Below are 17531 nucleotides of genomic sequence, written 5' to 3' on the forward strand. Positions count from 1 at the left end.
ATCAGAGAAGTAACGCTTGAATCTAAAACACCGAAATAAAAGCCATCAGGATGCAATTCGGAAAATTCTGAGGTCTGAGCAAGTAACTGGGATATAAAACACATACTAGAGACATGCAAGTCCTTTCTCTCTTTATTTTGACCTTTCCCACAAGGGAGTGTTTTCTGACCTGCTTTTGAATGCAAGCTCCTTCTTGGTTCCTCAGGCCCCTCAATTGGTTGGTCAGCAAGGAAAACTCGTGCCTGGTCCACAGCATTGAGAATGGTTTGCTCTTTATCCTTCAGTTCACGCCTCAGAGCCTTTTGGGAAGGGAAAGAAGAATGCATTTGTCATTTGACCTTGTGAACTATACCATGTTCTCTGTTTTCATCTCTCCAACCAGACCTGCCTATTGAGTGAGTAATAGCCAACATTATTCGGACTGCAAGATAAAATGCAAATTTTACAAAACAGAAGCTGCTAGAAATTAAGGCTGGAAGGGTAATATTTAGGAAATTGACTTGAAGAAAGGAATACAAGAAAGGTGATGATGGTATGTTTAAAAAAAAGCCTAATAAACTGAAACTACTACATTAAAATTCTAATAAAAAGTATATTTAATGGGTTTATTGCTTTTAACAGGATTGCTAATATATAGTACATTGCTACAATAGACTGTTTACTTTTTTGATAGCTGGAATAACAGCAAACTGCATCTACTGAGACTTCAGAAAATTATTTAACAAATGATAAAAAGAACTGCAAAAATAGTTAACGTTCCTTAGAAAATGAAACATCTTGTTTCTGTCCACTATTTACTAATATTTTTAAAATTTAGAAAATATGTATCAGAAATTTTATTATGATAACACATTCTGAAAAGGCCATCTTTTAAATTACTCAAAAATATTTTCTTTATGATGCAAAAACCAATTGAAACTTACATACAGAAAGAAAAAAATCCATTTTTATATAAGATTTTTTCGTGGTGATGGAAATTAATTTCAGGGTATTTTGCTCTCCAGCATTTATGACATTATTAAAGGGTTAAGTGTAACCAAGCTTTTTTAAAAAAAAGGTTGTAAGTAGCCAACTGTTATGTTTCTTATGAAGCATTTTCTTCCAGCATAAAGCATAAATCTGTCCCACCTAGAAGGAAAATGTGCTTCCTGTTCTATTTGTATTATTTCCTACACACAGAAACACAAAAGAAGATACTTTAAACATTATTAGAATGCTATGTTTATTTTTTATAATGTATTTTTAGTTCTAATTAAAAAAAATCGAGGCTTATTTTACTGTCACAATTCACTAAGGTCCCATTCCAGATCGAAAAAAGCAGTTACTAGTGTCAACATTATATAATAAAATGAGTGCTCTACTGAAAAGTGTGAAAAACAGATACCATAAAAGCATCACAAATGCCATCTTAGCCTTGTCATTATTAAGTCTCTTGATGACACAATCACAAAAAACACCCTCATCTCGACTTCAGCTTAGCAGGAGGCAAGCTATTTTTCCTCCCTCCTCCCCCACTTCATCTTTTCAAATATTTCCATTCTTCTGCTTCAACTAAAATAAAAAACAAAACAAACAAAAATACACAACAACAACAACAAACCCCCAACAAAACCTAATCACTGAAAACACACTAACCTCCATCACATTTAGGAACCTGCATTATACAGTCCAATTTCAGTAACCATTAACTGTTGTATTTATACAATACTCCTCAGAACAGTGCTATCTCTGTATGCTTTTGAACAGCAATAATATTCTTTGTAGGATTCAGTACATACTGCATGTAATAATTGCCATTTAAAAACCAAGCCCTACTTATTCAAAACAAACAAACAAACAGAAATGGGAACATTTTACATTGTAAAAGCAACATTCCTGAAGAATCTCTTCAGTTCATCACAGTACGTATCAATATTTTAATTTCACATTACCCACACTAGAATAAGACACTTTGAAGTGCCATCCATAGTTTAAAAATCATTAAAGCATTCTCTACACAGGAATTTTTTTCAAGAAAGAAGGCAGGCAGTATTATGGCTGAAAAAATTCCCCATTTAAAAAAGACTTTTTGTTAATAGAACCTATGTGGATGCATCAGCAAAATATAATTTATTTTAATTTCAAAGACTTTGTCAGAAACAGAGGGGTGATTACTACACTTTGAAGTAGGAAATATTTCTAGAATTACTTTTTTCTCCTCCAAATAACTTCCAAAATATTTCCAAAGCATGCAAGAAAAGGGAGGCTATGTCACATTTTGAGTACAATATGAAATTTCAGCAGTTAGAAACAATCTAGAGATGGATCTCTTTTACTCTGTCTCTCCTGTGTACCCTCACATACCGTGTTTCAGCAATTTCTCCCTAAATAAAACTTCAATCAAGTTTGACCTAACAGACCTTGGATTTAATTCTCCACCATCCCTGCCACTGAAGTTGTTCAAATTGAGGTTGACAACAGAAAGATTTTAAGAATTTGGCCCATACAGCTCATCAACTATAAATCATCCACGGCAATCCTTATCAATATTTTTGACATGAAAATGATTTTTGACATCAATATTCTTAGCCTGAAATACACCATACACTGAAATAATACTACTAAAGTAATTTAGCAGTCAAGTACCTTGAGCACACCATAGACTTCCTACCTAGATTATGTTTGGGGTTCTTTTTGTTTGTTTGTTTTTTTATGCCACAGGTGCAAGAATAATTTTTGGCAGAGCCACTCAGATTTGCTTAACTTTTTCTTAGTAATACTCAATATATTTCTCTGTCCCTCTTTGCCAGTAAACAAGAAGAGCAATGAGAATACACAATGCAAAGATAACCAAGCATGCCAATACTCTCGTCCCAGCAAACCTCTCTGCAATAGAACAAAAAAAAGTAACCCACTTACAAATCTGATCTTGAGCTCAGATATCATCTCTCTTGAATGGACAAAATAAAGATTTCATTGGAAAAATCACATCTAGAGGAACACTACAGAGTAAAAGTAAGTCATAAAAAGCCCAGCAAGGAACATAAAACCTGCAATACTGAATCTGATTATTGTAAAGATTTTTATATAGTGAGAAGTACAATCATATATTTTGGTGGTTTATTTAGTTTTGCAAAAGATATCTCTTCAATGGCTACTCAGAATGGAGGTGTCTCCTTCAGTTGCTGAGGATATTACTTCATTCTCCCTTTGTCATTAAGAACTAAAATAGTTAAAGCATCTGTAAGCTTTGAGTGGAGCACAGGTTTTAGCAGAGGGAGAATTCCCCTCCTGTTGCTCGCTATGCCTTTCAGGAAGAAAATTAGGAGAAACTGATACAGATTAAATAAGATTAAGGCATGGTAAAAAAACTTGAGAAGCATCTCAAAATGTGTCATGGAAAACTGTCCACTAATAGGCCAAAAACATAGATGCAAATGATTTTTGAGTCCTATTGAGCATGCAGATATGAACACAAAATGGAAAAGCAAAAGCTGAGCACAGAGATAACACATTTATTTTGCCCACACTATGCTCTTTCACATTTTTAAAAGTACAATAATATTTTAAAGCTATATTTGCCATACAAAAAGGGACTGTACACAACTTGGGCAGTAATTCATACCACTGTATTTCATACAACAATTAAAAATTGCAAAATTACTGTATACTTCAGGTAATGATTTAAAACGAAAGCTTCACTTCCCTCAGTAATCTGACAGGTTACAGACTATTAAATGGATTTAGTCCATTGGTCTATGCTTTACATGCTTCTGTTTCATTTGCAAATCCATTCTTACTTCCTACATAAACCAGGACATGCAAGAGTCCTGTAAAAACCAACACTAATTTTAGGCATTCTTGATTGTTATAAAGGAAGGGGAAAAAGCTCTGAAAACCTAAAATCTGGTGTATGCAGTGTCAACACAATTTGTTTTCGTAGCTGACCTTAAACAATACTAGAGAAAAATAATTTTAAAAAACCTCCTTTAAAAAAAGTTTTCCACTGGTAGATGGATATGGGCCTACAAAACTACACTCTAGAAATATTTTATGCAGCATGAAACAAAGCAATAACTACAATCAGCACTGCAGCATTCATTGTGCAGGTATGAGGTCCCAAGTTAGCCAACTATGGCAGTTACCCAGGACCCAAGTAACACAATACTCCTCTCAGGGAAGAGAAGAAGTGTTACCTCCATGATTTTCAAGGACAACCCAGTGATTTACTCTCCATTTTGATTTGTTCCTTTTTCAGTGACTGTGAAACGTATGTTACTCCCTTTATAACTCTGGAAATTATAGACCATTTGCTCAGTTACACCAAGATAATTGAACCCATTTGCTCTCTCCTCATTAGAGATGCATCTGATTTCTAATATAAAACCCAACTCTTCTTGTAATCTAGGATTTTTAAAGGAATTTGCCTAAACCAGGGCATTACAAAATTCCTGTTGAGAATGCTTTGCAGCTGAAGTATTTCCACTCTTGAAAAATTGAAAGCTACAAAACTTTTGCTATTGTGATTTTTGACACTGTTTAGTGTATCCTGAAAGCACCTATTTCCTTCAGCTGCACCTTAAAATTATTTTTTGAGCACAGTAAGTACATTTCCAAAATTACTCACTGTTAATTTACAGTCTCTTTTTCTCTTTTGAATTGTACAGACTTGTACAGAATAATTCAAGGAGCAGATATGCTTAATAGCTCCAACAGATGAAGGCAAAGTTAATTTCAAAGAAAACACATGGGATGTTTCTTAAAAACAGAACATATTTAAATCAGGTCTCATTATGCACTCTTTCAAGGAAGTAAAGATGCATATTATTGTAGCTCGTATCAGTTTAGCACACTGTAGCCTCGTGTGCCAATCAGCAGCTCCTGTAGCATTTAATTACTTATTCATCTTTATTCTGCACCCAGTGCTTGAAAAACTCCTGTTACTTTGATACACTAAAATGAAATGGAAAAAAAAAATCTGTGGCATATAATAGGATGGGAAGAATAATCAAGATGATTGAGCAAACTCAAGAGTGAGATGAGGAATTGTTTCTAAAGACCACACAGAGATCAAGGTAAACTGAGTCTCTGCCAGCTGTCTCCATCGCTGAAGAATGAGCTAGAAAGAAAATAGCATAGCATGTTTAAAAAAGCTGTTCCTTCCTGTCAGATACTATTTAATGTACACATAAAATTTCAAAAATGTTTTGGTCTCTGTACACATCTCTCCGTAAAAGTTTTATAATATATCTAACCCAGTTGATATAGAAAATATTCAAATAAAGAACAATATTTAATTTGAGATGGTGCATTTACCTTTTACTATTTCATACTAAATCTATGTGGCAAGAGAAATAACAGGAGAAAAATGGTTCCGAATACACACCTGGGGGGACAAAGACAAATGCAGCGCATGGGACTTTAAAGATGAGATTGAATCCTGATAAATCAGTGACAAACAGTGACCAACACCAGAACAGGGAAAGAAAAGTAAATATCAGAGTGGGGGAGGGGAAAGAAAAAAAAAGAGGAAGCTGTTTACCTCCATAATAAATATATATTGAGTATTTTAGATTTACTTTTTTAATAGAATCTAAATAGACATCTCAAAAAGGACCAAAGAAAAGTGTCAAAGGCTGCATTTTTCTATATTGTCTCTCAGTTTACCATTTGCCACTTGCTGTCTCTTTTGCTGTAGTGTTGATACAAAGTGTGCAAATAGGGTGTCAACTACAAGGGTTTAATGTGAGTGTAGACCTGGAAGTCGCATCTATGGCAAATTCCTCTTTTTTGCCTGCAGGCACAAGGAAACTAAACTGACAGAAATATAAAAGCATAGATGTGGGCAAAAGAGAATTAGACTATGCATGTTGGTGATCTTTTACCAGAGGCAAATAAATGTTAGCTTACTTAAGACTTTCCCTTTGATTTATCAAAATAGATGCTTCAGGCCAGAAAGAAGGATACTTTTTCACCGAGACTTTCTTGTCCCTCAATAATTTCCTTTTCCACTCTGGTCCCTGGAGGAGTGCATGTGCTCATGGCTACTCACTGAAAATATCCCCCACCTCCAAATACACATTAATAGACATGCATTACATAAAATAAGCATCTAAAACATCTCTCAATGAAGTGCATTGCAGTAGTACAGCCAAAGAGATAGAGGAAGGGAAGTATGCTGTATCAGACAGAGACAAGAAACACAAAGCTGTTTCTGACATTCTAAAAACCAATAACCAGTAAACTGACAATCTCAAACTGCATCTGTATATTCCTGCAAGATACTTTAATACAAGGAAGGGTAACTGACTTTCTTCTGAATTTGTTACAGTTCAAAACCAGTAAGGCTATACAAAACCAGTAAGGCTCCTTCCTCCATTTTCATCTAACAGCATTTTGAAATCAGACAAAGATGTTTGGAAGCCTGTTTGGAAAAGCCACACTTAAAATAACCTCACAGAGACTTCGAAAGGCCTCCTTTGTGCACTAGAAAGGAATCCAGTACAGCACAAAGGCAGAAGTAAGCTTAATTGTCACACAGATTGCATCAAAAAAAGACATTAAAAAGCTATTCTTAAATGAAAGAGCACATGGCTATGCTTTTTCTTAAAAATTGAACTAATTCTTTTTTTACACAGTGATTTTCCAAGGAAGAGTTTCTTTAGTATTTTCTGAAGCAAGAACTACAAGTCCTGCATTCCCTAGAGATGCTACAGGATCTAAATCCAAGTAGAGATGAAGGGAGAGACTGCTTAATTGAGCAAAGGTTACAAAAAAGGAGGCATAATGATGTTCATTAATATGTCTTCCAGCACCAATAATCTTATGTAACTTGATTTCATATTTCCTAGTCCACTGAAATGAGACTTTGTGTTTCTAGGTCAATGATAACCAAGACTTGGTTGCCCAGAGAAGTTTGGAAGCTCAACAGAGCATAGTCTTTAGGAACTGGAAAACATGGAATGCCTGAAGGCTTTTCTTTTCTTCTTCTTAAAATTTATTTATTTATACTGGGGGTGGGGTGTGGTTTAAATGTGATCTGGAACTATGCTGGGGGGAAAAAGCCCCACACCATGCATCCTTGAGCTAATGCCAAAGACATTATCGTCAAAAAGTTTTTTTAAAAATATATCATTATTTTCATATTATTTTCTTAACAAAAAAGTGAAAAGACAGGCTTCAGTGTGCTAATGTGAATTCTCTACTGAACTAACTACTGAAATAACCATTCTGGCCAGTGGAATCCTTCTGTGATGGGTTTGCTACACAGTCCATATCCACTGAACTTGCTTCTTTGGATATTTTTCCCTTCTTCAAGAAAGTAATTTTTTATATTGAATCCTTACTTTGCATTTCACTGTACCATGAGTACTACAAAAGTATCATATAAACAACAGAACAAAATCTGCTAGAATATGTTTATTTTGCTCATCCAGCAAGCTTCTGATGTAAGTGAGCATATTTTGGTTTAAATCCATTGTGATAAAACAGCTAAAAAAGGGCGTGAGAATCATTAAATTTGATGGCTTGCATAAATGACACAAAAGCAGTAAATTAAAATAGGCTTGGTTTACATTGCTACATGAAAAAATCTTTGTAATGGAGCTTTTAGAAAAAAATCTGTTTAACATACCTAATCAGGATTTAATATAAGAATTCATACAGATTGTACCCCAGAGACAGCAAAAATGCCTGAATCAGTGTGGAGTCTAAAAGAGGAAGAGAGAGGGAAGCTGTTGCAGCTTTCCACTCTTTCTGTGGTAGAAAAAAAGTATTTACTTTTACACAACAGCAGTAATCACCCTACTAGCAGTAGAACCAATTTTCTAATGCCAAACTGCCAGTAAAAACACATTCAGTTTTACATCAAAAGGACTACAGTGTGCTTTTGGTGAAGGAAAACTAATCCCACAAACTCTACTATGGAAACATGACAGCTATCTGATATCAACAACCTTGGAAGACTTGACCTCTTTTTATTTCTTTTAAAATTTATTTTATAGTATTTCCTTATGACTCTGAGGAAAGTCATGACTAGGTTTCCAGGGCTGAAAGCAAAATGAGCCTACAACTTCTGTATTGTATTTTTCCTGGACAGGACTACTCTTATGAAGGTTGAGAGATTTGGGGTTGCTCAGCCTGGAGAAAAGAAGGCTCCAGGGAGACCATATTGTACAGTATTGACAGCACTCCAGTACCTAAAAAGGGCCTACAAGAAATCTGAAGAGGGGAAGGTTCACCTGCTTTGACTCACTGGTCAAATTTCTACCCACTTCTGACAAAATGAATTGTCAGTGATTATTAGGGCAATTCTCGATTTTCTAAAGTAAACACGATTACAACAAGCTCCACCATCTGTGCAACACTGGGAAAAACACAACACAGATTTTCATGAAGGATTCATCCAAACTCTTGAAGACAGTCTCTGAGGATTCTGTAAACCAACAGTGTCATCACAGGCATTTTCACGTATCTCTGATCAACAGAAGGCAGGAAGAAAACTAACCCTCTCTACTTGCTCCATTTTTCTTTTGCCTGTCTCCCCAAACTCTGCGCCGGGCTCCTGTCAGAAACAGGACAACTACTTATATGAAAATTAGGGACAAACCAGAACCTTTTTTCTAAAGTCTATGAGAACCAGTGTCCAGACACAGGGGACTGACAACAAGAAATCAGCAAAGATAAAATAACATTTTAAATTGTCTGCCAAAAGAACACTGAAAAACCCCATAGGAAAAGATCACTGTACAATGTCAAATAAAGCACTGCACTGAGTCTATTTCAAAGGCATTTAAAAAGATTATATCATCTAAAAAGCAACCTTCAAGACAAGGCAATATATCATCAAAATAAGGATCCTTCCATTTCAAATGAAACTGCTTTGTAGAGCTGTCTGCAGAACAGAAGTTACATTTCTTATACACTCTTCAGTGTTGTACCTCCTTTGAAGAAGCAAAGGAAATTTGTGTCCTCCATGATAACTCTAATTAGGTTCAAACTGTGTAACTGTGCACTGCACAATGTACAGCTGGGTAGCTTTGGGTAAGAGTTACTACTCAGTTACATAATACCCACCAAATGAGTTTATGATGGAAACATTGTCAGAGCATCAAACTCCATCTTTTCTTTATGGGTAGCAACTGGTATAACTTCTGCTTTTTATGCCAGGAAATACTCACAGAAAAAGGGGGAGGGATAAAGAACACATAAAAAAAGCATTATTCTGCTTATGCATCCAAAGCATGTACTGCCTCCAGCCTGACACAAGACACACAAAACATCTGCTGCATATTGAATGGCTTATAACTTAATTGAGCAAGAGCCCTCAAATATCCTGTTAGCACTGCCTATTTCCCTGCACCCTCAACAGAAAGCATCTATCTCTTCAACAGAAGAGAGACATTGTTCTTTCTTTGCTTGCTGGCAACAGACTGGCTTGGGTTTGCTTAGGCTGTGCGACTGCTGAGCACTGATGAAATGCCATTAGTTTCTTGCTTCAAATGGAGATGATGCCACTATTCACAAGTTGGGTTCTGCCTTGTTGTTAAGAGCAGTTAAATTCAGGTCACCTGTTGCTCATTTTGTGTGATTAAAATCTCCTCTGCATTTCTTCAAAAAACCATGAGTGAGGCAAGTCAAATATGTTTGGTATCATAAGCTACTTCACTGTTAAATGGTACCTACTGTGTTAATACAGAGGTCTTGAGAAAGACTTTTAGTAATTACAGTTCAAACTCAATATGCTCAACAGCAACTTTGAGTTATGCAGCACTATGAATATTCATTCAATATATAAAGATAGGATGCATTTGTGAGCATGCCTACATCTCATGAGAGGTTTCCTCTATGTCAGCCTCCTTAGTGCAAGGGTACATCAGCATCCTTGCCAACAAATTGTGATCACCAAAAAAAATAGTGAATGTACTATATGACATCACCTATAAATTATAAATAATCAGCTCACTGCAAAAAGTCTCAGGGGAGCATCTCCTGTATGACAATTGTGTAAGGGGAGGAATATTCCCCTCTGCAGGAGAAAGCACAGGCAACAGAGCCCAGCTGAATATTGAAGCAGAAAAAATGCTAGGGACCAGTTGCAGTTTGAGGCTAGCTCTAGTGTCCCTGTTCTGTATGCATGCATGCGTACATGAGAGAGGACTGCTACTGGAAATCATTTCAGAAGCAGAAACCCTGTCAACATTAATTACTCTTCTTTCTTAGAAACAGTCACTTTGGTTTCTCTTTGGAAGCAAATGGTCCAGACAGACAACTGAATAATCACCAGTCAACAAACTGTCTTTCTCACCACAGTGTACTTCAATCTCCCTCGTAGCTTTTTTGCTCTCAACTCTTCCACTATGGCTTCCCACTTTCAAAACTATCTAAAATGACAGCGTCTTTTTAAAGCTGATACCACACAATTTGTTACTGTCACGTGACAGATTATACTGGATCTCTGCTTTGGGTCACTTCTCCAAAATTTCCTGTCTCTGGATTGTGTGCTACTATATCTAACATCTGCTCAGCAGGGAAAGATTACTGTAAAACCATTACTTAAAAAAATAAGTAGTGTTTGAAAGAGGAAATACTCTACTTCAGACAATTTTCTAGGCATTTATGAGAGAGACGTGAGGAAGGAATACCCTAAGGGCAACATGACTTTCCCTTCTGCTTAAGTCACCTCCTTCAGCTCATTCTAGTTGTCATCAGAAGTTAGAGGAACATGAAAACACAGACCTTGGCACCTATGCCATATCTGTAAAAGCCAATCAGACTTAAGAAGAAGAAAGAAAAAAAGGACAAAAAAGGCAAGCCCCAAGTGCAATATTTCACATATTCTCCAGCACAGCAGCAATGCAGCACGTATCATAACATAGCTATGGTGGGGTTGGATTTTTTGGGGGGGAAGGGGGATGTGAGTTTGTTTTAAGTAGAAGAGAATTTTCCCTCATCATGAACCACACAGAACATAAATAAAAAATAGATTTCTGCTGGGAGTTTAAGCGCCTTATCAAACACGGGACACCCAAACTTGTCACAACATGCAATAGACTGTGTTGCTTTATTAGGTCCATTTATGCCTCTGCAAACTAAACTTGCCCAACACAACAGCCTTGTTAAGTCTTTGCATTTTCGAATAGATGATCTAACAATGTCTCATAAAAACAACAGAAAATCCAGCTGGACCTGTAAATTCAATTAATGAGATAAGCAAAAAAAAAAAAAAAAAAATATGGCTATGGCTGCTGTCAGACAATCCTACCAATAAGAAACTAGAATTAAAATACTTCTGGGTATTCAGTATACATATACTAGTACAAAACACTGAGTAAACCTACTTGAAAACTGTCAGTCTTTTCCAAATAGTGTTCCATCATCCAGCCACAGGATTGTGCCCTCCTCCTTTCCAACTGAATCCACTATTTTATTTTAACAATCTGCTTAGGGTTTTATTCAGTAGTAAAAGATTGAAATTCAAATAATCCAGGCAAAGTTCTGCAAAATATCCATGGATAATAAAGACAAAACTTTGTCTTATTTTTACCCATTGTAAATTCTTTTAATAGCCGTTCACATAAACCATATTCCTTGATTAAAAATAATTCTATAAGAATGATTGTTAACCTGGAAAAAAGAAAAAAGGTCCTACTGACTCTCATTGCAAAAGTTGTCATAGACCATTTTTTTGGGATGACTACAAAGCAGCTTTCTGATTATGAGAAAAAAGTAATTTAATATAACTGACAGTGATTAGGGGTCAGTTAGAGAAAGATACTAGCACTTAATAGCATATTTCTGTGAAAAAGGGCTATTTAACTCAGCTGAACAAATAACTTTCCAATATAGGGTGGACACATTAGAAAGATCACAAGACAGACTTATTACTCATCTTCACTCCATTTCCTGCCTCTGCTTTGTTTCTCTGTATGACAAGCTTTTTCATTTGTAGCTCTTCAGGCAAAGAATTGTAGTATTTTTACATATAGTAGAATCAGCATGTACTAAACAGGATTTCTTTTTTTTTAGAAATAGAATTTGAAACTCCAAACAATTTCTCATTAAGAAAAAAAAACCAAAAAACAAAAAAAGCATTGATTCTATGTCCTCAATACTTAGAAACAAGTTCTATGCCACGGCAAAGCTACTTAATAAATGTATGAAATAAAGTAAAAGAAGTAAAATTCTGAAGGTATAAACAATAACACTGAGAACACAGGGAATGTCTCAAAACCAAAAACCAGAATTGGTTTTAGTGACTGGATACCAATGAGTATTTCAACACATCTGCACCAATTTCCCAGAAATGTAAATTGTCAACTTAACGCCATTTAACAGAAAGGTGAAAACATGCAAATGCAGCAAGACACCTATATACTGCTCTCTTTCCCAAGAAACGCTAGTGAAAACTGTACACCCTAAATACAGATTTTTAAAAAAGTAAAGGAATTTCACTTATTTCTTGTATTTAGTTCATTTATACTGTATTTAACAATAGGGTACCCTAGCTTCAGTGCTTTTAACTCTGAAGTCATTGCTTTCTTAGAAATCTCTTCACATTTTTCTACAAGCATAACCAGAATGCAGTAAGCATGCTTACTTGCAATATGTAGAGATTTTTAGGCCACACACATCATCTAGTACCCAAGCTGTTTTTCCAGAACTGCATTAACAATGCGATTCACATCTGACCTGTGTCTGTTCTTCAGCTTTCTCTCCAGCAAGAAAAGTACCTTTGTTTTTACAACATCACGGGGTTTTGTTTGTTTTACATACTGTGCTGTTTACCACTAGCCACTCCTTCATGGATCTCGCATTAAGATAACTTCTTCCTCTCTTCCAGTGTTGCTGCACAAGCACCATGAAAAGCATAAGTAGGAAGATACAGGTGAAAAAAGGGTTTGAGAAACTGCAGCCAAGCAACCATTCTCACTGGACTAAGAATCTTGTAGCAGCCAGAAATGTCAGAAGGTATTATCTGCATGAACTTACAGAAGAATACAAGATCATCAGAAAATCATCCCAAATGAGGCTGACCTATTGAAAATGAGTAATTTCAACCAAGCATGACTGCTTTGCAGTGGTCTGTGTTTTAGTCAAAGCCTGGGGACTTGTTTCTGTGTCAAGGACTGAGGCTCCTGAAAGTGTCCCTACCCAGCATGATGGGAGGCGCTCACCACAGCGCTGATGTCAGCATCAAGTATTGCTCAGTACCTCTCTGCTTCAAAACCTGAGATAGAAAAATCATATGCACAGGATAAAATTATCAGATACGACTGAAAATTATCTAAAAATTACAGCCTCCCCCTCCTTTGCATTTATTTGATGATGAAAATATTTTCACAATTAATCTTCCCTCTCCTTTCAGGGCATCAAAATGTTACTGTTTTAGCACTTTATTCTCTTGGAGGGTTTCTTCCTTGGCTTGAACCTTATCCCTTCAAGGGAGTGAATGTTTACATAAACTTCTAGCACCTCTCTTCTGAGGCAGATCCATCACTCAAAAACAAGATGGAACCACAAAAGAGAAAATGTACTAATCACTGTTATTTAAAAAATAAAAAGAAACAAGAAAGATTTCATATCAGGTTGATTCCAAGGTAAATAAATATAGACTGCATAGGAAAAGAAATTTTAGATGACCTGCAGTAATATATAACTGTAAAATGATGTATTTGTTCCAGTAATTTCTTTAAAACTATCTCTTTTACTATTCTCTCTTCCATTACTGCTAATATTAAATTCTTGCTGACCTGTTACACCGACTTAATGAAAAATATACTAATAAAAGTAATGATTGAATTCAATCATTCAAGGCTCTGTTGATACTGAAAATTTTAATTTAGATCCAAGCAAATCACATAGTTATAAAGTATGCATTTTTAATGATAAGCATAGTCCTTCCATTAATCATGATATTTTACTTTATATTTTAAAAAGTCGTCAAGCATGTAAGTTGCAAACAAGCTATTTCAAGGGAGAGGAAGTCTGTGGGTTTTTTTAAAAATCTATTCTATTACCTATATTAGGATTTTTAGACTAAAAATTCCTTAGTAACATAGACAGAATGCATAAAATTCAGTCCAGCTTCAAACAAAAGGGAAAATAAATTTCTTAGAACATTTTAATGGTTTATGGCTTTGGTTTACTCTCTCTTAAACTTATAAATATTGCTTGCAAACACAAAATTGCTTACAACAATATTATAAAACTGACAAGGAAATATCATTGGCATATTGTGTTATACCATCAAACATTGGCAAAGATATTTTTTCTCTCCATTTACACATTCTCTTAACAGGTCTAAAAGATTAAAATGCTATCATAAAATACATGACTTACCATTAGAAGCAGCTATTGAAAAGCTGTTCTTTGAGAACATCTTTGGAATGTTCTCTCTCACCACAAGCTACACCTGCTCATTTAAGGACAGCCCCCAGGGTCTAGAAGTTCAGAAAAACTATGCAGCTTTCCATATCCCTTCAAAATCTGTCCTACAGAGAAACAGGATACAGGGATAACCAACAGCAGCCACCTAACATTAAAACAGTCATGTGTCAGTAGTTCAACTATCAAAAACAAGAGTTAAGGCTGATCTTTGTTCACTGCAGAACCAGAAGAGGCTGCTCATGTCACAGAAGTTACTGCCTTTGTATTGTCTATTTGGCAGAGCGGGCTACCAAGTTTCACATTCCATTAATATACAGTGCTTGAAACCTCTTTAGGACACAGTAGCTTCACTACTCGCCCTGACATAATGCTGCATTATCATTAAGCAACAAGATAGAAAGGACCCTCAAGAAAACTTAGGTTTTGTACAGGATGCTTTTAAAGTGTCCTCACACATTACAGGGGAATAAATTGTAAGATGACCAACCAGGCATGTAAAAGAACTCATTAGTAGTAAATGGGTGAGGACAACATTACACTCCTTACAGAAAGAGGTGCCTAAAGAACCATCCCAAAACCAAGACACAAACCAAAAGAAACCCAACCGCCACAACCAACAGCCACTTTGTCGAGCAAATATTTTCTATCTTAATTACATCATGCTCATAGAATTCAGTAACCTACTGATTAAAAAAAAGTAATCTCAGTAACTCTGAGGAATGACTGCAGACACTGCAGACCTATCAGGCACAGCACTATATAGAGGAACTGTACTTGTACCTTAATACTGAATCTCAGGGTACCCTCAGTCTTCCAGTGTGGATGACTACTGATGAAACTTTAAATGACATGAGGAAAGGAATCATGTTATTGGCCTCACAAGATGAGCATTCAGGTTCCAGATCTGATTAAAAGAAAAAAAAACAAAAAACATCTCTTCCCCAAAACAACTAACCCTGGATGAATCTGTAAGTGGTAAGGACCTCTAGCAGCTCAGTGTAAGAGTGGAAACCCTTGATCCAATATAATGCCTTTCTGAAGCCAACACTGAATTCACTTTGCAGGAACCACATGTTAGCAAAAACATAACATCCAGCACCTTCCCTAAAAAGAAGGATTCAAATCTTTAAGCACCATTTTACATTTAGCACCCTTTGGCATCCAAAGTTGAAAGACCAAAACTTCAGAGAAGAAAACTGCTTCTAGCAACATTCCTAGCAATTTCTCAGCCCCACAGACTAACCACCCTGTGGGAGAGAAATTCACTAAAACCCAGGTCAGAAGATACAGATGTGGGGCAATTGTCTAGGAACAACTATTAGCTACGGTTAAGAGCTCTTGGAAAGAAAACAGAAGAAAATACCTCCTGTGAGATTACCTTGCCCATTAAACTAGTACCTACATTTGCATTCTAAAAATGCAACAAAACAAAAATGGGAAAGCTAACAAAAAAGTGTAAGAAAAAGCAGAATCCCATCCTCTCCCCTATTTTGTACATACATTTTGAAATCTAGCCTTTAATCTCTAGAATCTGCATGAAAACAGGAGTGGGTGGCTGCCATGGAAACAAAAGTTTTCCAATTTATTGCTGATGTTCCTAGGGCGGATTACTGACTGCAATAACAAGGGATTGAGGATCCAATAGTTCAGGAGCTAACTGGAATAAATGTGTTTCTTCCCTAAAGAGTGTTCCTGCAGCAGCAGGAAGCAGGATCTAGATTAAGATGTTCTTAACAGAAAATAAAACAGATTCTTCACCAGTCCCTGTTGCAAATGCAGTCAGCTTCAGTGGTAACAGCCTCTCTTGCTGCATATTTAAGAAGTGAATCATAAACTAACGCTTCCGTTCAATTTCTCCAAAACAGTGATGCATAGGGGACTCTGGTGTTTGCACAAAATTCATATGGAAAAGTGTCGGTTATATAAAAAGGTTCTTAAGATTTGCATTAATCCCTAGAAGCTTCATTCCATACCTTGAATGACAAGTGAAAAGCCTTCTTAAATAAAGTATGTTTCTTCTTAGTGGTCCAGTTTATCAAAACAGATCACAGAGAAATCAAGGAGACCTGAGCTGGTTGTGTGACTATACTAAAAGAATCTCAAACTGTTAAATGAGAAAGGTGTGAGGAGGAAAAACAGTTTTCAGCTCTGTCTAATACAGGCTATGAAAGCTCCTGAAAAAAATATGGCAGTGGATACTGTATTATTGTGGCTCTCTAGCAGCACTCTCCAGTTGAAAAAACAGATTCACTGTGACTGTGCCAGTGTTTTTTTCCTGGCTCTCTGCCTTTGGAAAAACAGACCTCAGCAAAAACCAATATTTGCATTCAGAGAAACGTCCTGTCTCATTTCCTTATACCAGTCCATCTCTGGGATCCAGTGAGGGAGCTCATCTGTTGACATATTGTCCTTAGGTTTCAGGTGGTACCCAGCTTTCTAAAATCCAATTGAAACACTAACTGATCTTAAAAAAAAACGTACACAAATTGAAATCCATGCACATTTTTCTGGGCATTTACAGCTTACAAAAAAAAAGGTCTTGGGAGTTTCATTGTCAGGTGTCTGAAATAATTTGCTTAGTAGGCCACTGCAACCAAAAAATAGCCAATAAAATATTGAGCATCCTCAGAAAGGACATAACAAAAAGCCACTGTTTTACTACAGTATAAAACATTGCATTGATGCAACTTCATCCTAAGTATCACGTGCAATAGCAGTCACTTCAGCTCCCTAAGGATATAGTGGAGTCAGAAGAACTTGGCAAGATGAACAACACAGATAGCTAAGGGAACAGAGTAGCTGTCTTATGGGTAGAGATTAAAAATCAGTCACTAATACACTTGTGTTCCATCACCTTCCCTGGCTGTGTTCATGGCTCACCCTTGAAGGTCAGGCCACAGCCAGTCATGGTATCGCAGCTCAAGACACAGGAGTGAAACAGATGTCTGGGACATTCCAGTGCATCAAGATGTTACAAGATTTCATTAGTTCTAGATGGGCTACTACTAACAATGATGGAAGCAGAGAGGTCTTTTGTGAGGTGAAATAAAAAGATACCACAGAAACAGGCACTCAACTCATTGCAGCCTTTTAAGGACAAAGAGAAAGGCTGACTGCTTGTGCTGTTTCTGCAATGTAAGCCTAATTTATGACATAAACATTCT

At 36.2% G+C, this 17531-nt stretch overlaps 1 protein-coding gene across 6 annotated transcripts in view; it reads right to left on the reverse strand.

Annotated features, from left to right (window-relative positions):
• The window catches only part of UTRN (utrophin), a 356936-nt gene that overhangs the window by 91526 nt on the left and 247879 nt on the right, over positions 1-17531 (reverse strand). For all 6 annotated transcript variants that reach the window (XM_017737228.1, XM_017737227.1, XM_017737229.1 and 3 more), the window contains one exon: positions 170-299. In XM_017737228.1, coding sequence (XP_017592717.1) covers positions 170-299 — 130 coding nt within the window. The remainder of the gene's footprint in view (positions 1-169; positions 300-17531) is intronic.

The sequence above is a fragment of the Corvus brachyrhynchos genome, unplaced genomic scaffold (assembly GCF_000691975.1).
Source record: "Corvus brachyrhynchos isolate BGI_N302 unplaced genomic scaffold, ASM69197v1 scaffold6, whole genome shotgun sequence".
Taxonomy (NCBI): domain Eukaryota; kingdom Metazoa; phylum Chordata; class Aves; order Passeriformes; family Corvidae; genus Corvus; species Corvus brachyrhynchos.